Here is a 23,702-nt window from a genome sequence, read left to right as displayed (position 1 = left end):
ATTATTGACTAAAATTGCCTTGATTGGTTAAATATTTTCGTATAAATATTGACGTGGATGAGCACTGCTGAGGAGTCCCGCAATAGGAAGAAACAGCCGTCTAGTGCTTTCAGGTTTTCCATAGCGGCCTAGCTTCAAGTGATTCATGATCTCAACTATTAAAATTACTATAATATTCACAAAACGCCTTCTGATATTAGAGTAAAGCCTGATGACGATCTATTTGAAAACAATTGTTCGCTTACATGTGTTGTTCTAACATTCTTTTATGCTAGACCGTGTAAATTTCAGTGCATCAATGTAGAAAACAATACTTCCTGACCATTTCTTTTGATGTAGGCTTATTACATCAAGTAATTACTACCTTGAAAGTAATTACAAATGAATTCTTGAAGAATATCTTAAATGTTTTACAATTTCACATGTGGTTAGTTGTTTACTGTCTGAAAAAATTTTTAATTATCAAATTGCTATCATACAGACTCCGAAAACAAATGCTTTTAGTTTACTAATAATATTCATATAATGTATAAATTATTTTGGAAATATGCTAGAATTCAAAAATCCACCAAGCACTTGTTTCACAGCCCTACTTGTAAAACAAAGCTTGAAATTATCCACATGTTCATGATTAGACAACAGTTTCCTTCTTGTTTAAATGAATAGCAACTGGGCAAAAGATACAGCTTGACAGAAACTCATTGTTTTTCTCAAAACGATTGAGTGTTTAACCAAGAATTGTTTTCAACATCAATAGTATCATATGAGGTCATATCATAAGTCGAGGCTAAGACCTATTCATTATACCTAACAGCAATGATTTAGCAAAATTAAAAATAAAATACAGAATCATAGTGATGCAACTAACCGGTTACAGTTAAACAGACTGGTGTTTTATTACTATTGGGAGTGGCTTTTATCTCAGATTCAGCACGTGGTCGGATGCCAAGTTGACGATCATCTTGAAAGGTGATTGTTCGATAGTCAGGAGCTTTAACAGGTGCATCTAGTATCAATACACCATCCTGTTAATAATAAAAGATTCGAATCAATTAAATGAGTTTCAAATAACAATTTATAAAGTGTTTGTAAAAAAAGAAGAGTGTAACTGCTTGTTCATGAAATAAGTCTCTTAAAATGATTTATATTGAATCTAAGAAAACCTCTGGGTGTAAAGGCAGGATGACCGAAATATGTTAATAAACTAGTGTTCCAATTACGGAAATGACTTAGTTGCAATATCACTTACGGACAATTAATTTACAGACAATCAGTTATAAACAAGGTGGAACCTTGTACAATTTTGTGTATCGGTCCCATTTATCATGCCTCACATCAGCAAAATAAGAAACGAAATTTACTGGACGAAAAATCAGGAATAATGGGAAGTAGTAATATGTTTGAAAGTAGAAACTAAATTAGAGAAGAATAGTTTGAAAGGAATAAATTTGATCAGGAAATGAAGACCATGGAGTAGTAGCAAACACGAGATCTAAATGAAGATAAATAATATATGTAGACCACTGAAAATGACCTAGTCCCGTGTCACCTTAAATCTTCAACCACAGATTACAATTATTTTTTGGGCTCCAGTGGAGAATATTCGTCAATTTGTTTCTTAACGTACTTGATGTTCATACTCAGTCTCACGCGAATAGTAACTACAAAGACAAAACTATCAATTAATCGCGTAATAACAGGCTGAACCAACATAATAGTAGTTATACTTCTAAAACTAACCAACTATACAATCAAGTCCCATTTTAAACGCTTACAATGCTCACTCAATCTGACCTTGGTGGTCATTTCTGTATTTCGAACCTATATCATAGTATCTGCTCACAATATAACATATAGAAACTATGCCATATTCTCATTAAGTATCATGAGTTGTACAATATCATTCAGTTATTGAGTTTATCTTTTAATAAATTTCCTTAAGAAAAGTAATAAAAACCATTTACAAAGTCGAATTGACGAGTCAACTAAGCTAGACCACCATTGAAAACCTGAGAGCAAGGGATAGCCGTCTCGTCCTAGTATGGGATTCCTCAGCAATGCGCATACACGATCCTGTACGTGGGACTTGAACCTAGAATCCTAGGTCTCGCGCACGAATGCTTAACCTCTAGAGACCACTGAGCCGATATCCAACAGTGTTAATGTCCAACTTCGATCGATCTGTGATCCTGAACAACTCTTCATCCATTTAGTCATCAACTTAATGTTGAGTTGTTTACTTTTAACTTTCTATTACAAAATGATGAATATTCAAATGGATCATTAACCTATTTATTTTTGTAACCATAATAAAAGAATATTGATTATTTAGAAAACTGTCAATAAAATATTTACACAACTCTTAAAGTGCATTTGTCATAAGAATATAATTCAAAGATTTTGTTTTCTATTCCATAGAGCAGTATTTTTAAGTTCAACTTGACCTTGAACTCCGTTTAAAATAAGACATAGTAATATGATTTCATAATAAAATTACATAAATTTACCAACTATTGACTGATAAGATACAGTCTAATTTTTATACAACCAAATGGAATATTTTTATAAACATTGCTAATATCAATATAAGATACTAAAGTTATGAACGGAAAACTATTAGATTTCGACCGAACAATCTAAGGGTATCCCCGTGAAACTTATCCTAAGGGTACTGTGTGTAACTGTGGATGTACAATGATAAGGAGTTGCAAACTAAGGTTGACAAGTCTTACAATGTTCTCTAGATATAACTAATTTTCTACATCATATTGACTCTGTAAAGCAAAAATCTGCATTTGACATTCTTTTAGTTTATGAAAATTGCCCTCTGTTAATGATGCAAAGTTCACTCAGTGTTATATATTTCAAGTTTTCATTCAAGCTGGTATTAGCTTGTAGACCTATTTATTCTAAGTGGAATTCAAAATTAGTTGTCTCAATTTCAAAAAAATACGTTAATGAAAAACTAAACTATGGGTTCAACGTTTCGAAATAATCCAAAACGTTGTGAATAGTTATTATCACCGCACTGATATCTAGCTTCTGTGCTCCTGTTCAGGTTCAAGAAAGACCATCTGTGGGTTTGATTTCCGGAAATAAGCGTAGTTAAGTTGCTCAAGATGCTCATACAGTAGGATGAGGTTGATTTCAAACACCTTAACTACTACATACATTTCATATTCTATTTTGTCTCTAAACTATTTACAAATCAAGTCATTTCTAAAAGACCTCACAGTATGTATGTAGTTTGAAAACTGTAATTTGCCCACCTCCAGATTAACATTGAAAACGTTTTTGTGTTTATTATAAGTATAATAACTAATTTTTATATAATAGAGATTTATTGTACAAATTACCTTTTCATAAATTTCTTAATCATATTGAACAAAAACTAACATCATAAGTATTGTTAATTAATGTTAGTTATTATCAGAAGGGGTTTTGTGGAGGAGTCTCACAATAGGACGAAACGGCCGTCCAGTGCTTCCAGGTTTTCCTCGGTGGTCTAGCTTCAATCGACTCATGCTTTCAACTATGATGTTATTTAGTTTGTGTAATATAGCTTATTCATTGAAAATGCAATTATTTTGCTAATGAATATTAAGAATAAAGTTAATCTTACCTCTGTCATATGACATTGAAAATTTTCATGATCAATTGATCGTGGTAAATCAACAGAACGATGAAATTCACGTATAGTAGTTGAATTGCCTGATTTAATTGATTTTTTAGCATGAACTCGTAGATGATTATCAACCGTAGTCACTTCAATATCTTCTGGTAAAAAATCTTTTGCATCAAATCGTACTTTAAAATGTACCTTAATAGAGAAAAATATAGAATAAAAGATAAAATAGTACATACAAATCTCGTTGTTGTTTTTTTTTTGCTAAAAAAAGACATCAATTCTCTTTAAAAGGATAAAGAGAAAGTTTAACAAATTTGAACTAAGTTATATACACAAGAGATTAAATTCATTTTGATTTGGTTGTTTGAATTTTCCCATTGATGTTTAGGATTGCAATTGATCAGTCACTTATCGGCATATTTGCAACTGTGCGGATTAACTCGATATGGCTTTAAGTCACAAGTATTATAAGCAAAGATGGATGAAGGGTAGCAGTGGAAGTCAGGACTCGAGTTTCATCTTATTTGGGACTCATCAGCTGAATGTACCTGCATTCCAGAGTTGATGTTCACACGTTATCTGCTGCTTTAAACGCCGACCCGTCATCTACAAAGGTATCAAAAGTCCAAATAGCCGCCTATACAAACCCCTATAAAGAATTTATTTATTTATTATTAGTATTTGCAATATTTATTTGAAGCTTATTCGATAATAAAAGCATGAGGCTGAATAAATTTGAAACACAAAAATGATATGATCTAAAGTTAGTAGTACATATTCAAGCTGTTCCGTTCTGAAACCTAAGTTTAAAGGAGAATCGAAGAGTGGCAGACAATTTGTAGCTTATGAGGAAAATTTTGGAAATTCTCTCACTCAGATGGTTTAATTGCGTAAGTGAAGATAAGTTTTACAAGGTGATTTATTAAGTGAAAAGTAAATCATTTAGCCAGTTGGCTATCGTTCCATGAAGTTTAGAGAATTTGATACTTCCAAACAAACGAAAACCTGAATTGAAGATTGATTTTGTTGAGAAAAGTGAAAAAAAAATATTTGTCTACGTCACACACGATAAATTCACCAAATCATTTACTGCATTCTTTTCACATGATTGATAGACTATCATAAAATCATTACCTCCTCAAACTTCTGATTAGAACAACAAAGGACCAGATGACCAAATATGAGTACTGTTAACTTATTCTGACGCATAACTTATGCAATTATACAAGTATCAAACCACAAAGTAATCCTATCTAAGAATCCGACTAGGATTGAATAATAGTTGATTGATAGTTATTTGCTTATCTATATATATCATAAAACAATGATAAGTTAAAAGTCTATTTGAAAAAAATCATTCATATTTAGTTTCATTTTGAAGATTTTTATCAATTCACTCTTTCAACTCGAAGAAAAAAAAGACAACACACACTTATTAATTCCATGGCAAACAATACTAGTTGACTACACTTTAACCTTGAATAATGTTAGGAATTAGTTAATCAAAAATAAATTATTTAAAGCGATTAGTCCCTTTGATGAATTTCGATAGCGTAATAAGAAGGCGAATATTATCAGAACCTACCCTGGTAATATTAGCTGATTATTATTCAGAGTGATTAGGTTTCAAATTATTATTATTATTATTATCCTTGTCTACTCTTACCCCCCCCCCATTTCTACTCTAGTTGACCTTTTATTTTTATATATAAATGTTCTTAACAATTATATGTGTGATCAGGTTGTTCGAAATGTATTGCGCTAATATATCACATAGTTCTGACAACCTTCGTCTTCCTATTACACTATCGAAATAAATTGTTTGTTTTTTGCAAATAAAATTATGCTATAACATTAAATTTTTAAAAAATCCCCATATACACAAAAGTGGAAAACAAACAAAGAGTCTATCGGTCATAATAGATGATTTAACGATGAAAATAAGATAACTATAAGGATAAAATAGGAGATTATTCGGTTAATCTTTGATACTTTAAAAAAAGATATGATAAATGGTATTTATAGATAAAGTCCAACTAAAGCTTTCATTCGATGTTAATTGGTAATTCGTCGAAAAAAAAAGTAAAGAAATACAATTTTGAATTCACTTGGTTTGTTTGTTTGAATCTTTCCATTGATGTTTAGGACTGCGATTAATCAGTCATTTATCGGCATATCTGCATCCTGTGCGGATTGACTCGATATTACTTTAAGTCAAAAGCATTATAAGCAAAGATGGATAGTGGCTAGCAGTGGAATCCAGGACGCGCTGAGTGGAAAAAGCGATGGCGTTTGAAGCGAACGGTACTGGGTTCGAGTCCCAGAGTGAACATCAACTCTGAGATGCAGGTACATCCAGCTGACGACGCCCAAATATAATTTTGTTTCAGGTAATATTCGTCAAAATTTAATCTCAGTTGAAATCCTATTGAAAATCAAGGAGACCGAACGTTCTGGATTCAAGTTCCATGTGCGGGATCGTGGATGTGCACTGCTGAGGAGCCCCATATTAGGACGAAACGGCCGTCCCGTGCTCCAAGGTTTTCCATAGTGGTCTAGCTTAAATCGATCCATGAATTCAACTATTCATGTGATTTTATCGAGATTTTGTGTAATTCCAAGATATAATTCACAGTAATATAGTAATTTCACATGCTAAACATTTGAAAATTAATATACATGGAACAACTATTTTTTCCATCTGATCTGAAACTTCTCAGAAGTGAACACCCATCGACCTAATATATATATATATATATATATATGTTACATTTTAAAGTTATTTTAGCTTTGTTCACGCTTGCATCTTCATTAGAGATGATGTCTCAATGAAAACTGACACTCAGAATCTGTAATTTTGTTTTATTATGCTAAACATCCACAATATATTTATATTTAAATACCTCTTCAGTAGATGAGTTGTTAGGACAGTTCAAAATATTTCTGTCCACTTTGTAAAATTTCAAGTATCAAGAGGCAACAGAAAGTAATTATCTTTGTGGTACTCAAGTTCAATTATTGAAATGGTAGAGGAGATTCTAAACTTGGATGGATAATTTTAGTGAAGTTGCATTTCCTAGATTTGATTTTATTGTGAAGCTTCCATCGTCCATTTAGGTAACACCATCAGGACAAATTTTAAATAAAAGTAAGCCATATTACACCATATAACTTAGGCGAAAGAAAGTGCACATCTAGACAAATCGAGCACATATTGTGATAACAATTCAATCAACCTCTATTATTTTTTTCTTATATTTATGGTCATACCCTAAAATTTACTGTTAGGGTTAAAAGAAAGGAAATCTTAGTCATTTTAATGTCAGTCAGTGAATATTGTGATATTTTTTTTTCATTTCCTTTGTCCTACTTCAATAACAAAGAAACTAGCGGTAAAAATTAAAAAAAACCTACCTAAATTAACTTTATCAAAACTCTCACCAATAACTTATATGTTTTCTAATATATGAAACCTAATCATCAGAGTGTGGGTAAGACCATTGATATTACAGAAACACAGTGAAACTATATTTATACCACATTGCTTTTTTTTTATAACCAATCTAGTCGTTTTTGTATGTACAATAAAGCTACTGATAACTAAATTTGGCTCAACTATTAACAAATATTAAAGTAAGAAGAAAATTGTGTCCAAATTGTAGATCAAACAAACCCTAATCAGATTCCAACTAAACTTGGACCATACAAAATGCAGATACAGTTACAAGTTATTTTTAACTGATAACAAACACATGGCAATGCAGACTTGAATGTGAAATTTTATCCATGTAATGTTAATCTTATGTTAATGCATTGATAATGCGATATTTATGGTAAAAAATGTAATTCTTATGTCATTTGGTTGAATAGATGAGTCATCGTTATAGTATCAAGTGTATTGTTTCTTCCAGTGAATTTATTTTTATGCCGCTTTATGTTAGTCATACAAATGCGCCTAATGTATAAAAACTTATCACTTAGCCTAAAATTAAGTTTATTTAAATACATTGGTAACTAATGCGAAAAAAAACACCAAAAAAAAGAAAATAACTACAAGCCATATATCATTTGAAAAGTGCACAAGATTCTGTTGTTAGGTTTCAATAGGTCGGTTATTATTAGACGGCTAAAGTACAGACAGCTTACTAAATTAATACATATCTCTATATTCAAACTTAGGAACATAGTTGATAGGCAACCATAAATTAAATAACACGACTAGGCAACAATTCCTATACACATATATGTATGTTTAATTTTACTTATGTAATGAAATTCTAAAAACTGCACGCATAAGCTCAAAACAACATATTTAACAACCAGTATTATCTTTTAAATTGTAGTCAATATTGAAATTATCATATTGACAAGTCAAAATTGAAGATAATAGCCTAAACGTAACATATAATCGTTAGATCATTGAGAGAGATAATAATTAGTGGATGAACCAATAAAATTAAAGACAGCGAGTGTTGGATTTTAGCGCGAAGTTTTATTGATCCATTTGGCTACATAGAGTTTCGGCATTAAAGCTAATCTCAGTTCGTGATGAAATGTATTTATTTATTTATTTATTTGAACACATAAATATTGGTACAAGGAGGCACCAGATATTTGTGCACCACAAATCCTCACGATGCTCCAATGTCTTATTGGTCAGACCTTTAAGTCAAAGACCCCCTAAGAAAACCACCTGCTTCAGTCTGGGCCCCCGAGCAGTATAATAGCCCTCATTCAATTAAAATGAAATGACAACGATTTCTGGACATACTACTCGCACTCCTTTTACCATTCAAATAAATTTGTGTAGTGCATATATATCTGGTGCCTCTTTGTACCAATATTTATGTGTTCAAATAAATAAATAAAATAATGTGCGACGAGAATAAAAAAAAACCACCTCGTATTTTTCAATTAATTTCGTTTTTACTGAATTGAAGATTAAAATTTGAATCGATAATGAAAATGTACATTTATCAGCCTACACTTTCGTGAAGTTATAAATTGTCGTTATTAAACAGATTTGTTACAGCAATTAATGTTTTAAGTTTCCTAGTGTTTGAAATGAAAACAAAAGACCATGGGGATTTAATTATTGAAATGTGGAGAGGGGAGCTGTTAATTGGCAAAGTTAATACAACAGAAAATATGATATACTTTTAATACCCGTTTTCCCTATTGACCACTTTTTTTTACAAAAATTTCAAGTAGTGATTGACACAAGTACCATAGATTATAATTATCCCCATATTCAGTGCTAAGTTAAAAACCAAGGTTACTGAGCTTTTCAACTGTATTAAGATGTGATAGTCTAAATATTAGTTCAAGTGAATCTTAATTGTATTTTAATAACTTGACTGCATGTAGGATATTTAGAAATACACCCAACTATCTGATCTTCTGTTTCCCTATCCATACGTGGATTTATGTCTTACACTCCAACTGGTACCTCATTAATCATAGGTATTATACACGAATAAATATTTGAAATTTTGATTTTTAAAAAAATGGTATAATAAAATGAGCAACGATGGTGTGATTATGAAGTTAGCTGGGTATTACTATTGTCTGTTACTACGACTAGATTTAATAACAATAATTATAGTTATAAGTTAGACATATTGAATAAAATGGAAGGAATATGAAGAGACATACTCTATAGAAAACATTTCTTGTATGGGAAATAGTTATACTATATTTTCAATTCGGGGTTGTGGAGATCGTTGAATTCTATTAAAATCATGAATCTATTCAAAATAGACTACTGTACGAAACCTGAAAGCACTAGACGGTCGTTTCGCCCTAGTTTGGGACTCCTCATCGGGGGCTCATCCACGACCCTGCACGCGGGATTCCAGAGTTTCTCCATCAAGTGTGAATAGGTTGGTGTTCTGCATGCTGTATTTGAGGATCTTGCTTTTCCCCTAGTGTATGTTGAGGCCTACTGATGCAGAGGTTGCTGCTACACTAGTTGTCTTCATCTGCATTTGTTCAAGTGTATAGAATAGAAGAGCCACGTCATCTGTGAATTCCAAATCGTCTAATTGATTCTGAAATGTCCGTTGTACTCCGTGTTTCCTCTGAGATGTGGAGGTCTTCATAATCCAGTCAACCATCAGAAGCAAGAGAAAAGGGGAGAGTAAGCAACCTTGTCTGACTCTGATCCTTACTTCGAATCCGTCTGTCAGCTGTCCTCCATTCACCACTTCGCACTGTAGTCCTCCGTAGTAATTCCGTGTGATGTCGACGATATTCTCAGGTACACCATATTGTTGAAGAAGGTTCCATACTGTTCTCTTATCCACACTATCGAATGCTTCCTCATAGTCAAGGAAGCTGATACACAGTGACGATTTCCACTCAACTGATTGTTCAACGATTATCTGTAGTGTCACAATTTGGTCTATACACAATCGGTCCTTACGGAATCCGGTCTATTGATCTCAACGTTGGGGGTCTACTGAATCTTTTATGTGGTTCAGCAATACAGTTGCAAACGTTTTCTGGAAGAGATAATAGTGTGATGCCTATGTAGTTCTCACATTTGCTCAGATATTCTTTCTTTGGTATCTTGATGAGATGTACTTCTTTTCATTCTGTCAGTGGCACTTGTTCTTCCTCCCAAATCGTCCTGAGAGTGTGGAGCATCTTCGCAGTTAATTCTAAGTCTAACTTTAGTGCGTCGGCTGGTATATTTTCAGGTTCTACTGCTTTCCCACTATTGATTTGTCTGATGACCGACCATCCTGATTTCTTCGATCGTTGGTGGAGTGACAGATATAGGAAGGTCTGTGTGCTGCTTCCATGTCCAGTGGACTCAATGGAGCTGGTTTGTTCAAGCGTTCTCTAAAGTGTTTCACCATCTTTTCCTCTGTTCTTGAATTTTAGCCACTGACTTTCCTTCTTTGTCCTTGATCGGTCTCACTATTTACTATATCTTTCTGCTATTTTCTTCGTCGTGTCATATGGTTTTTTCATATTTCCTTCTCTTGCAGCTCTTTCTGCTGTTGTTACTAGGTCTCCCAACTATTTCTGCTTGTCAGCTCTAATGCTTCTCTTCACTTGCTTGCTTGCTTCAGTGTATTCAGTCTTTGCTTTGACTTTCTCTGTTTTTGTTCGGCTTTTGTTGATCACTGTCTCCTTGTCCTTACTTTCTTGAGCCTTTTCCAGGGTTGTGATGAGGATCCATTCTTTATGATGATGCTTCTTGCGGCCTAGAACCTGCTGACACGTTGAAGCTAGTGTTTTTTTAATCCGTTTCCAGTTGTCCTCCATCGTAGTTTCTTCTTCTTTCAGTAGATCCTGTAAGGCTTGGAACCTGTTGTTGAGAGCTATCTTGAATTCGTTGAGTTTGTGAGTACGTTGACGGAAGGCTGTATTCAACCTTTGTAATGCTGTTCCCCCAGTTGTCCAGTGTTTCTTTAGCTTCCGTTTCATCTTCGCAACCACCAGTTGGTGGTGATCCGAGGCTATGACAGCTCTTCTCCTGGTTTTCACATCTTCCATTGACCTTCTGATTTTTTCAGTGATGCGAACATGATCTATCTGGTTGTGTGTAGTCTGATCCGGTGTGACCGATGTAGCTTTGTGTATGCGTTCGTGTGGAAATGTTGTGCCACCTATAACCAATTTTTTGAATGCAAATAGAACTGCAAATCTCTCACCATTCTTGTTCGTTTCTCTCAGTCAGTCCATGTCGTACCATGATATCTTTATACTCGATGATCTTGTCCACTCCGACTTTGGCGTTTAGATCTCCCATCAGGATTGTCAGCTCCTTTCCTGGGCACGTCGCTATGATCGATTGCAGCCTCGAGTAGAACTGATCTTTATCGTCGTCGTTACTATCATTGGTGGGTGCATATAACATTGGATAACATTCATTGTGATTCCCTTCTTTGTTCTGAATGATGTTTTGATGATCCTGGGTCCATGAGATTCCCGTCCTATAAATGTATTACATGCTTCTTTGAACAGCATCAAAGTAAATCCCTGAGTGTGTAGAGCATTTTCTTCTTCGTGACCAGAGTACAACAGCATCTCTTCCGTACCTAGCCTTTGTTGTCCAGCTTGCGTGCAATGGGTTTCGCTGATTCCGATTACTACCGATTTGTAACTCCTCATTTCCATTGCCATTTGACTGACCTACCCGGTCTCCCATATTATTCGGACGTTCCGTGTACCTATAAAAATTGTTGCTCTGGTTATTAAAAGGAGTATCGCCCTCGTGACGTCCGAAGAGTTCCGGCTTTCGTCGTGAGGCGTCATATTTATTCCTTCAACTCGGAGGACAGAGTTTTAATTGTTTATTCTAATTAGCGTTTTTTTAGCAATATTGTTTTCTACGGGATGGAGTAGCCGATTGCACGCCCAACCCTCCTCCTTTGTATGGGCTTGGGACCGGCAGTAACTCCAGAAGAGCTACAGACGGAGTTTTCTATTGTATATACACTATTTATACCAAATTATACCGAGTTAAATGTTTGAAAGCTTGCTTTAGTGTGGTATAATCACTTTGCCTCAATGTACAACCAACTATGAAACTGAGTCTTTAACGACACAATCGATCATGTATTGTAAAAAAATATTAACACATGAGGATTAGTGTTCAGTGAATGAAAATAATTACATTTTGATGGGACCAAGTTCACTAAGTTGGATAATTCACTTTTAAAAAATTTCATTATCTTCCTAGATAATATTTTCAGCTTTCAATTCAAATAGTTTAGTTCTTTGAATATTGTCCAGAATGACAATGAAATCATTACAATAATTTTTTAAATTCAGGGAACTTACCATTATCAAAATAATCCGAATTACAAATCTCCCTCGTAATTTCAAAAGTTACAAATAGTTGATGGCTACGTGAATATCCTACATTTTGAAACATTTTCCACTTAAATTTCACTCAGTTACTATCAATCTCAGTCTGTGTGAGATACACTGAAGGAGAGAATGGAGAATAGTTTCAACCTTAAAGTGGTAAAGTAGGGAAAAATATGATTTTTCATTGTTTATCAGTGACCGCAAACCTTTTTTTCCCCTAGTCTATAACAAAAACAGGTATTAATGACGTAAGCCCCCACATTTTGCCTAACATTTTAGTGTACTTCAGTTAGTACAGTGTTAACTTAGATTATAATGTAAATACGTGTAGGATTTTGTTTTTGTTTTATCCAATCTTTCATCGATAACCAACATGATAGAACCATACTTACAAAATAATCTAATGTAAACAGATGAATTTAATGAATATTCCGACAAACAATATTGTTTTGGAATAACTGAATCCAATCATTTGAAATCTGTAGCAATCGTAGGTTTTATTTTAAAAAAATTAGGGGAATTGTGTTTCTAAGATTCGGTTGTACATTCATAAACATTTAAATATCTCATTCATAAGTTTATTTCTACTGTTGATCATTTCTATTTATTTCAGTACAATTAGTGTATGTATATTGTTGCCAGTCTTTCTCCGACTATTATTTAAACTAGCTATTCAATTAGAAATACCATAGAACTAAAGAAATTCTTTAGAATACAAATATATTATATAATCCTTAAATGAATCTTAATTATGTTGAATTCGGGTAAGGAATAACATAGGAAACCTTGAACTTAGACGACTTTATATTAGTTTAATCATCATGTTTATAAACTTTCAAACAACAGCAATTTAGTGAAATGTGTTTTAAAAATAATTTCCCACTACGAATTAAAGCTTTGAATAGGAATTTCAAAGAATGAAATGGACTTGTAAACTAAATTTTATGTATGATGATCGATATCATGTTGATTCTTAATTCGAGCTTATAGTAAATATGTATCTAATACTACACTTCTACTTCTTGAAGTAGATTATTAGAACCCTTGAAGCTTGATATCATCTATCAGATCACTTTCTGATGATCTCAAACTAAAATGAAATAATTTATTCTGAAATATATAATTATTGGGTATGGTTTATGTGTGGAGGTTTTTGTTTATTTATAACGAAGTTTTCATGACAAACTGATATTAGCTCCATAAACGCAATGGCTCGAAGTTCTAATGTGAATTATTAAACTATGGTTTTGACAGTAGCTCACTAACGGCCTGTTCCATATTACAAATTGAATGAAGTTGGTCCATTGAACTTCGATTTACTAGCGTCTAAGGAGACCATGTTTATCGTTAAATTTAAAAGTCCCTTGCTTGATTTTGTGTGGGGTAATGGATTTGGAATATTGTGGACAGTCAAACCTAAACGAAACAATTGTCACAATATGGACACCAACACCTGGATCCAGGTACATCTAAAGAGTTCCAAATATAAACAAAACTGGAGTCACAGATACTATTTCTAGCTACTACCCACATGTTCTATAAAAAGTGGCCTCATTCGTCATAGGTTTTCATGACTTAAAGCATAATTTACAAACAAGATTGTTTTCATTATTTACATCAATCTTAAGAAACAAAAGTCCCACTGAAATACTTTATTTACCTTTTACTAAAAAAAAATTTGATACATAAATTTTGTGAATGTACTAGTGCTAATCCTTTATCTACATGATTTATATATTGGTCATTGAGAATACAGTTCATTTAAGTATATTACTGACTATATCAGTACTTCATAATAATGTTTGTTATGAATCAGTTAATCCGATAACAGTTTTCTTCAAACATAATCATATTAGAACGTATATCTCGATTCATTATAGTGTTGGGCTACTACCCACAATTATGCTCTCAATCTCTGTTGTTCATCCATAAGGCTATTAAGCTTGTGAGAATGAAAACTTCAAATATTTTACAGTATAACACATTTGTTATAAAATGTTATCCAGGTGACACTGTTTACCTTGGGATCGACTGTTTACTCATACTTTGGTTTCAGAAAAACTTATAGTGTTAGTTTCTAAGACGGTGCACACAATCTCTGAGTCACAACGTATTGATGAAGTATTTAACTGATTACAGAGAAATGGAACTGGTCAATGCTACGTCCCGTAAGTTCGGGTTTTCTTTTACTATGGATATTCCAGATGTTGGCAAGTTATTGAAATACAATTAGAATTCATTTGAACTAAAATTTAGGCTCTCTCGTATCTCCAATATAGCTGAATAATAGCTTAGTGGTGTAAATGAACACCTATTTTCGAATCAATGGAACTATCATTAATGAGTCATCTTCACGGTTATCGTGATGAGTCACCAGTCTAGACAACAAGAGGATGAAAAACCAACTATGGATACAGTAAAACCCAACACTAAACTTCACTACTTCAACTATAATCCTTACATGCTTACACTATTGTACCGCAAAAATTTAAAAACTATTTGGCCAGGTACAAAACTGTAATAGCTGGCCAATCATTCATGTGCATAATACCAAACGGGAGGATTGTGAAAATTAGTCTGATTTACAAATTGTCCGCATCACGGACTGGCGTTCGCTAGATGACTATTTAAAACTAGAAAGCCTAAACAATTGTTTCACCTAAGTATGGAACTATCCCCTGCTTCAGTTTGGGCACCTGGGCAGTATTACAGCCTTCACACAAATCAAATGAGATTTGTGCGGCGCATATATATATCTGGTGCCTCTTTGTACCAATATTTATGTGTTTAAGTAAATAAATAAATAAAATGGAACTATTCCATAGTGTGCTCCAACTAACCCTTTAAAGATTGACCCAAGGATCTTTAGGGCTTGTGATAACCTTATTACCATCAGATCACTATAGGATGACATTTTATGGTTGACAATTTCAATTTCAGTCAATTCATAAGTAATTGAGCAAAACCCTATATTAATAAAATGTTATGTATGATATCTAACGACCTTCATTCATTGAACTTCATACTATTAACAAATCGTTTTCCTTTCTTATATCTCCGCCAAAATTAAACAAATCCTCAAAAAAAATCTACTCAACTTAGACATTCATATTAAAATGTTAATTGGCGCATTCATTTGGCATATGTGCATACTGTGCATATTGCCTCGATATAGCCTTAATTCACAAGCATTATAAGCAAAGATGGATAGTGGCTAGAAGTGAAATCCAGGACGCGCGTTTCGTCCTACCAAGTGAATTCAAGCTTCACTCCATTGCACAAGCAAGTGGCTATCAGGACTCAATGGCTAGGTGGATAATGCGATGGAGTTTGAAGCGAAAGGTACCGGGTTAGAGTCCCAGAGTGAACATCAACTCTGAGATGCAGGCACATCCAGCTGACGAGTCCCAAATAGGACGAGACGCGCGTCCTGGATTCCACTGCTAGCCACTGTCCATCTTTGCTAATAATTAAGTGTATTAAACTACTCTATAGTGTTAAAATGAAGCTAGAAAAACAAATGCCAAAAAATTTTTTTTACGTAATCTAAATAATGTGTAAAAATATTTTACAAGTTTTAGATATAACTATTTTAAATCCTTTCTAATAAAATGAAGTGTACAATATTATCCATGTTGGATTGTATGTATTAAAGTTCATTTAGATTATTGTAAATAGAAAGAAAAACTAAAAAAAAAGTCAAAAATTAATTTATGTTTATCGATTCCGATTTATAAAACAGTACTGATCTAATGAATTTAGTCTTTTGAAGTGTATCATCTATTTCAATTAGTGTATTCAATATATAGATGTATTCAATGATAAAACGAATGATTTATATCATTTTGATATCAACTAAATAGATAGTTAAGACTAGTTTTCATTTTTGGTTAGTACTGGGCTCTAGGATGCATATTTCGTGTTATTTAAGATTCACCACCTCGATGTATTATATTAGTTTCACAGGTGAATGGCTACTTGAACTCAGTAGCTCAGTGGATAAGGTGTATAGTGTTTGGAGATAAAAAGTACTGGGTCCGAGTCTCGTTGTGCAGATCAACACATATAGTACATATAGTATCTTTTTAGTGATTTTTAACAAAACTTCCCGATCTTATAGATCTTGGAATGATTTATGTAAACTTTCAAGTTCTGTAGTAATTATATTTAACATATACTTAATAGTTAATTCAAATATCATCTCAACACTATGATGTCATTAGTATAAATGCAAGTTAGAATTGAAAAATAACAATTAGAACTTGAAAATTACTGTCTCGCAACATTTCATTTAAAATTGAAAATAAGAAAAAAAATTTGATAAATTTTATCTTACCTTTCCATCATCACCTAATTCATAGGCATCTTTGAGAAAATCCATCATACCACATGGAACACTCGTTTGTGTAATTAAACTTCCTGGAGTATTAGTTAAATTAATTTTACTGCCTGGTAATCCTGATGTATTAGATGATGAACTAGAATGACTTGAAGTTGTTGTTGTCTCACCATCTACTGTACGTGTATGTTGTGTAGATTCTACAACATTACTTTTAGTCACCAAATTTTTTGGATCACTACCGCTGCTATGCGATGTGGATGATGTTATACGTGAACTTGATGTTTGCATAGTAGAACTATTAGGACCAGAAAAATGTGATGGACCAAAACTAGACATAGTTCCCATTTTTTGTCGTAATGATTCCATTCGACGTTCCATTTGTTCCATCATAGTTGATGGATCATCAAGTGAATGAATCGGTTCAAAATTACCCCAATGGTCAAGATCAAAATCATCAACAGGCTGGAAGACAAAAGATAAAAGATGAATCAATGAGACATATAAAATATATGATACAATACATTATGTTAACACTAAGAGTTCGTTTTCAAATCATGGATTGTTAGCTACTCTTTGACAAACAAAAAGTCAGAATCATGATTGATACAAATCAAAACCTTTACATTCGAATTTGTATTGATGATAAGGTTCATAGTAACTCTTTAAATATTTAAACATATCTTTACGCAAAATTTAAATATGATCTATTCATCGAAAAATCATGGACGTTGAGCATAGCTTTATTGATTCGGATAATAAACGTGGAGTTCTCTATAAAATCCATTCGTTTTACTAGGATCTGACCTCATGTTAATCATAGAAGAATTTGATATTACTAATAACAGTGAACTATTCGAATAAACAATTTGCGTGTAAACTAATTTGAGTACAATCAATGATTTCTTGAACCTTTTATTAATACTGATAACATCCAAAACATGGTTAAATATTTACAGAGAAACGTGAAGATCTTGAGTTTGATTCCTGATGGGGTAATGGGTATGCAGTGGTGAGGAATTTCATACTGGGATAAAACAACTGTCCAATTATCCGTGATTTTCAACATACCTCCATTGAAATCAATTTATGGTGGATATCATGCCTACATAAATTTCCATAAATTACAAATTTTACTGTAGTAGTCAGGAAGAATTTAGATCATTTCAGAATCATAGTCAGTCTTGAAACATTGAACAAATGAGAGACGTAACTATCTCACTCTTCGACCTAGTATGATGATACTGATCAATCTTTTAACTAGAAATTTTGAAACGACAGTGAAACAGCTATTCAATGTTTCATTGGTTTTCCATCCGACATCACCTCATATATGAATTTTGATGTCATAATTAACAAGATTCATTCTAATATTGATCATCGGAATTAAATTTATAACTAACTTACAACATCAATAGTACTAACCATTTTCTACTAAAACAAATGAAATAATGAAAATAATCTTGCTTATTTCATATAATCAGATAATTAATACTATGGTAATTAAGTAATCTTTAGTTTAATTAACCAATAGAAATTTATTCGTATCATAATTCCAAACCATCTTTATACAAAACTTCAATAATAAAAAGTACAACAGTATTTGGTAAATTAATACTTGAGTAACTAGAATAGGTGGTAAAAAATACACATGCACATTCAGATTAAATTAACTTAAGTCATATTATCATTATTGCCTCTAAGTGCCCTGGTATGGCCGAGAGTGGGGAGAGTCCGCTCTCCCTCTCAAAATACTCTCACATGGCCACGCGTATAGAGCCTATTCCAGGGAAGTCCTACTCACTGCCTTCTCGTGGCATTAGTGTTGTTCACGAAATTGAGAGGACGAAGAGCGAATGTCCAGCGTTGGTGGATGTGGAGGATCCACCTAGGGGAGTTGGAAAACCCTGGTTCCAAACCAATCGTGCACATGGGCTCCAGTATCCTGAGGGAACAAATGGCGTACGAATCAATCGTTGGTTGCCGGCTACCATGGGACTGAATCTCCTCACGATGCTCCACTGCCTTGTGGATCAGACCTTTTGGTCAAAGGCATCGTGTGTGGCCCCCTAAGAAAACCACCTACTTCGGTTTGGGCACTCGGGCAGTATCACAGCCCTCACACAAATCAAATGATATTTGTGTGGCGCATATGTATCTGGTGCTTCCTTGTACCAATATTTATGTGTTTAAATAAAATAAATAAATTATCATTTAACAGAAGTGTAACAGTCAAACTATACAGTTTCATGGAAATTAATAGAAATTTCTGAAATTAAGTAGTGACTCCCTTGTGAATCGATTTCATTATGTATATGATCAATGAAAATATTAGAAAATGTGTGACACCTTTTAAGAAACCTATACAAGATGAATAGAAAAATACATAAATTCACGGAACATCAGATAGTTGTCTTATTCTGATTTGAGACATTTTAGTAGTGCATATAATATCATAATTGTTGTATATCATTGATTAAATAAATATTAAAAAATAACGGCTTTCAAATACCAAAAATTCACTAAGTGAATGACCCCACGTTAGTCACTTTAACTGAATGAAATATTTCCCTGAAACTTCGTAGATTCTTATTTATTCGTTAAGTGAATGATAAAAAAACTAGTTTTAGATAAATCATCTCATCTCAATGAAGCATTAGAGTTAAAATAACATCAAAAATAACATATGAACACTGTTATTTGAGTCCTAGTAATTTGTTAATATAAAATAATTAGAAGGGGTTTTGTGGAGATTTTAGTATTTTAATAGTTGAAAACATGAGCCAATTGAAGCTAGACCACAATGGAAAACCTAGAAGCACTGGACGGCCGTTTCGTCCTATAATGGAACTCCTCAACAGTGCGCATCCACGATCCCGCCTCACGAGATTCTAACCCAGAACCTATCAGTCAATTTCATTGTAGATTGTATAATGATTGAGTAAAATGTTCAACTTGAATAAAACGTTCAACCACGTATTTTGTGAGATAACAACTCACTGAAGACAATTGATGAACGGTTGCTCAAACTTCGTGGATTGGTTGAAGTTGGACATGAACACCGTTGGATGCCGGCTCAATGGTCTATCGGTTAAGTGCTCTGGCGCGAGACTGGTAGGTCCTGGGTTCGAATCTCGCTCGCGGAGCGGGATCGTGGATGCGCACTGTTGAGGAGTCCCACGATAGGACGAAACGGCCATCCAGTGCTTCCAGGTTTTCCATGGTGGTCTAGCTTCAATTGACTCATGATCTCAGCTATATAAAATTATTGTATATTGATTAATAATATAGTTTTATAGTTAGTAGTAATAAATTTATGCTTAATCACATGTTAGTCTCAATTCTGTCAGCCAGCAATCAAATAACATATGAAACCTTACAAAAAATTATTCATTAAATCAAGTTCTTACACATAGGCTTTAGTTTAACGAGAGGAACTTAGCATTATGAAATTAAAACTGAACTAATTATATAACAGTGAAAATAAAATTTGTGCTGAATGAAAGTGAAAGAATGAACTACTTACTATTAAAACTCAAGACTTAAGACAAAATATTAAGTATAAATGCATTTATACCATATGAGACTAATTTCGAACCTATAGCATCAAACCTATAGTATCAAAGATAGATTATGGATTATCTCATTAATCAAAACTTGGAAGTGAATTTATCTCATAATGTAATGATTAGTGGTTATGGTCACTTTTTCAAGTTCATTAATTATTATTAGCTTTATTCAATATTATATTTTTGGTACAATACAGAATTCTCAGCACAATGTATTCCAATAAGTTTCTGTTTCTTACTTCTTGGTCGATCCTAACGATAAATATTTAGTGATCGCCAGTTAAAAGTTAGCATTCCAGTCAAACGAGATCTAAATAATGTACATTTTGTTCGGTATATATTGCCAGCAACCACGATATCTCTGATTAGGCCTTTTGTAACCTAAACAGTGAAAGGTTGTACACTTTTCAGAAACGCACCTGAATAGGTTGTGCGATTCATAGCCATAATGATATATTAAAACAAACAAAATTAGATGTTGTTGAAATATATAGATGATAGGAACAGGTAGCCCAGATGCTTAAGCAGGCCACCAGCTAGTTAGCAGTTCAGTAGAAGACTATTATCAATGGAGTAATATCAATCATTGATACTATGTTCATTCAATTCATTTTGTATTAGTTTACATTAGATATTAAAAAGTTTTCAATATACAATCCAAATCCGATTTTTTTAATGATAACTATTTGGTGTTTTTCACAGAAAACATCATATAAAATGAATAAATTAAAATAAGTAGAGAAAACAGGTGATACTAGACGACGATCATGTCAAATCATTAGACTACATTAGCATACTCTTCACCAATTATCAATTCTGTCACATACTAACGTAAAGCTAGACTATATATATATATACTCAAATTCAGTACATCTCTCTTTAAATGTGTTATCCATTGAGTTGCAGAGTCGAGAGAACTACTAACTTGTTTAACGGTTATGTTAATTGTATCTTTAATAATAAGTGTTTGGATTGTACCGTTTTTGATATTTGAGTCTGAACTTTGACTAGTCTTTGTTGGGTTATGTATATCTTTCGTAGATTGCCACAATTTGAATGCTTATTGATAATGATACAGTGTTCTGAATTCAAACTTGTTTGGATTTCAGTGTATGTAAACTTCTGTAGAATCTCATACTAAGACCGAATAGATGCTCAATAAACCTCCAGCTGACGCTACTACACACTAAGTATAACACTCAAATCTGTTATTTCATAATTCCAAGATATTGTGATTAAATAGAAATCCGTCATTTACAAATGACAGTAAAAACGTCTGATCATTTTTTAAAATAGTGACTGAACATTTCTTAAGTAAATCTACTGGTTATCTTTAAAAGAGAAACAACAACCTATGAATGTGAATTCGTAAAAGGACTACAAGAATATTAGAAAATATCAATTATCAATCTAACAGTAGTATGCCCACTATGATACTTCAATTTACCGTAGTCTATTACACCAAAAGGTCAAACTTAGCATAACTTATGAGAAACATACAAGAATTAAATAAGCATACCAAAAAATTGTCATAATCTCTTGTTCAGAATTATGGAAGGATTATTGAAACCTTTATCTAAACTCCCAACTTATTATTTTATTGCATTTGTACATACGTACTTCACAGGAATTCTCAGTTTCCCGAATATCCGAATGGAACAATAGAAACAAGATGAGTGGTTCAAAGAGCTCAATAATTTTAACTCATACGCTATTACAGGATCATACAAGTGAACTTAAACATCACAACTTATAGCAATCTATAAATCTCAATAAGTACACTCTTAAGACAGTTTTGACATCATACAGCATAATATATTTATAGGATAATGAAAATAAAGTCTAATTGCAGAACTATGATTAAAATTAAAATTTTATGTCTTTATGATGGTACTTAATATACAGAAATTTAAGTACCCAATAAAAAAATGTGCACTTTTCAATAATCAATTGGATTTTTGAACAAGCATTCTGGAAATGTACTGTTCTCAATGGTTTATGTTAATTTATTTCTATGGGTCAACAACTGACCAAAATGATTCATTTTCGACGCGAAATAAAGGATACTTATATACTTCCGTACTATTTGGCAATCAAGATTCAAAGCTAACATCTTAGGGGTTAGTTACGCAACTGGGAAAGTAAAATAATGAACAGAATGTAAAACATCTAGATATTTCATTGGTAAGGGTAGTTCGTTTTAAATTTAAACATATCATTCATAAAAGTTAATTGAAAATATTAAAAAGGTGACTAGTTTCTATACCAAAGAAATGTCAAGATATCCAGATTAGTAGATCTACTTTGAGTCAGATAAAGTAGGGGTCACAGTTCGCAGTCATCATGTTATGCTTAATATAACCTTGTTGGTACGTCAATGGTAAAATCTGTACTTGTATTAAACTTAAAAATAAAAAGTATATCCCATAAATCTTTATATTCTTTATTGGTTGTTTACTTAATACTAATTGGTAGTGAGGACTCAAGCTATTCGAACTTTTGAATATAGTATACACTTAAAGTATTAAAAAAGTACTCAAGCATAATAATTTGTAGAGTATAGAAAAATATACCAGTGGGAATAATATGAAAATTAATGGATTCCAAATGATTGGAAAACGTTTTTACTTAGTGGTTTTTATATGTATTGAGATTAAGGAGTTAGCAGGCAGGCGAATTCTAGCCAGCTTCCATAGATAAACACACTGAAAATCTTAAAAACCTGTTGATCATTAACTCAATTGGGTGATTAATAACTAATGTAAATACATTCAAGTTAAAAGATTTAAAACTTTGCTTGATTTAAATTTAGTAGGATCACCAAATACTCAGATTATATCGGTTATTATGCTCAAAATACTCAAAAGATATCCTCAAATATTCCTAAACACAGTGGTGTATAATTATTCATGATTTTAATATTACTTCCTTTACTCCGCTCCTCATTTTCCTTATTGTCTATAAACAAGCTGATGTGAGCTTTGTCAACTTCAACCGATAGACTTCATACTAGGTATCTGACTGACTGATTTAGGGTATAAAGTGACAGCTAATTTATTGCTCAGATAAGGGAACAGAAAGACTAAGTTTATCAAAAATCCGTGTGATACATTAAAGAGCTTTGTTGTAGATTATTACCAGACGAATAAACTAAGATTTCAATCGGAAGGGGTTTTGTGGAGATTTCAGTATTTTTCAAAGTTGAAATCATGAGTCGATTGAAGCTAGACCACCATGGAAAACCTGGAAGCACTGGATGGCCGTTTCGTCCGATTATGGGACTCCTCAGCAGTGCGCATCCACGATCCCGCACCCGCGAGATTCGAACCCAGGACGGCCG

At 33.0% G+C, this 23,702-nt stretch overlaps 1 protein-coding gene and 1 non-coding gene across 2 annotated transcripts in view; one reads left to right on the top strand and one right to left on the bottom strand.

Annotated features, from left to right (window-relative positions):
* The window catches only part of Smp_049270 (putative heat shock protein), a 36,734-nt gene that overhangs the window by 4,916 nt on the left and 8,116 nt on the right, over positions 1-23,702 (bottom strand). The window contains exons 2-4 of the mRNA XM_018794691.1: positions 16,791-17,258; positions 3,623-3,820; positions 869-1,025 (exon numbers count right to left, since the gene is read on the bottom strand). Coding sequence (XP_018649078.1) covers positions 869-1,025; positions 3,623-3,820; positions 16,791-17,258 — 823 coding nt within the window. The remainder of the gene's footprint in view (positions 1-868; positions 1,026-3,622; positions 3,821-16,790; positions 17,259-23,702) is intronic.
* Smp_tRNA_00076_Pseudo_TTG.1.1 lies at positions 5,891-5,959 on the top strand. The gene has a single exon. It is a non-coding gene (tRNA).

This window comes from Schistosoma mansoni, chromosome 1 (assembly GCF_000237925.1).
Source record: "Schistosoma mansoni strain Puerto Rico chromosome 1, complete genome".
Taxonomy (NCBI): Eukaryota; Metazoa; Platyhelminthes; class Trematoda; order Strigeidida; family Schistosomatidae; genus Schistosoma; species Schistosoma mansoni.
This window is presented reverse-complemented; position numbering and strand designations above follow the sequence as displayed.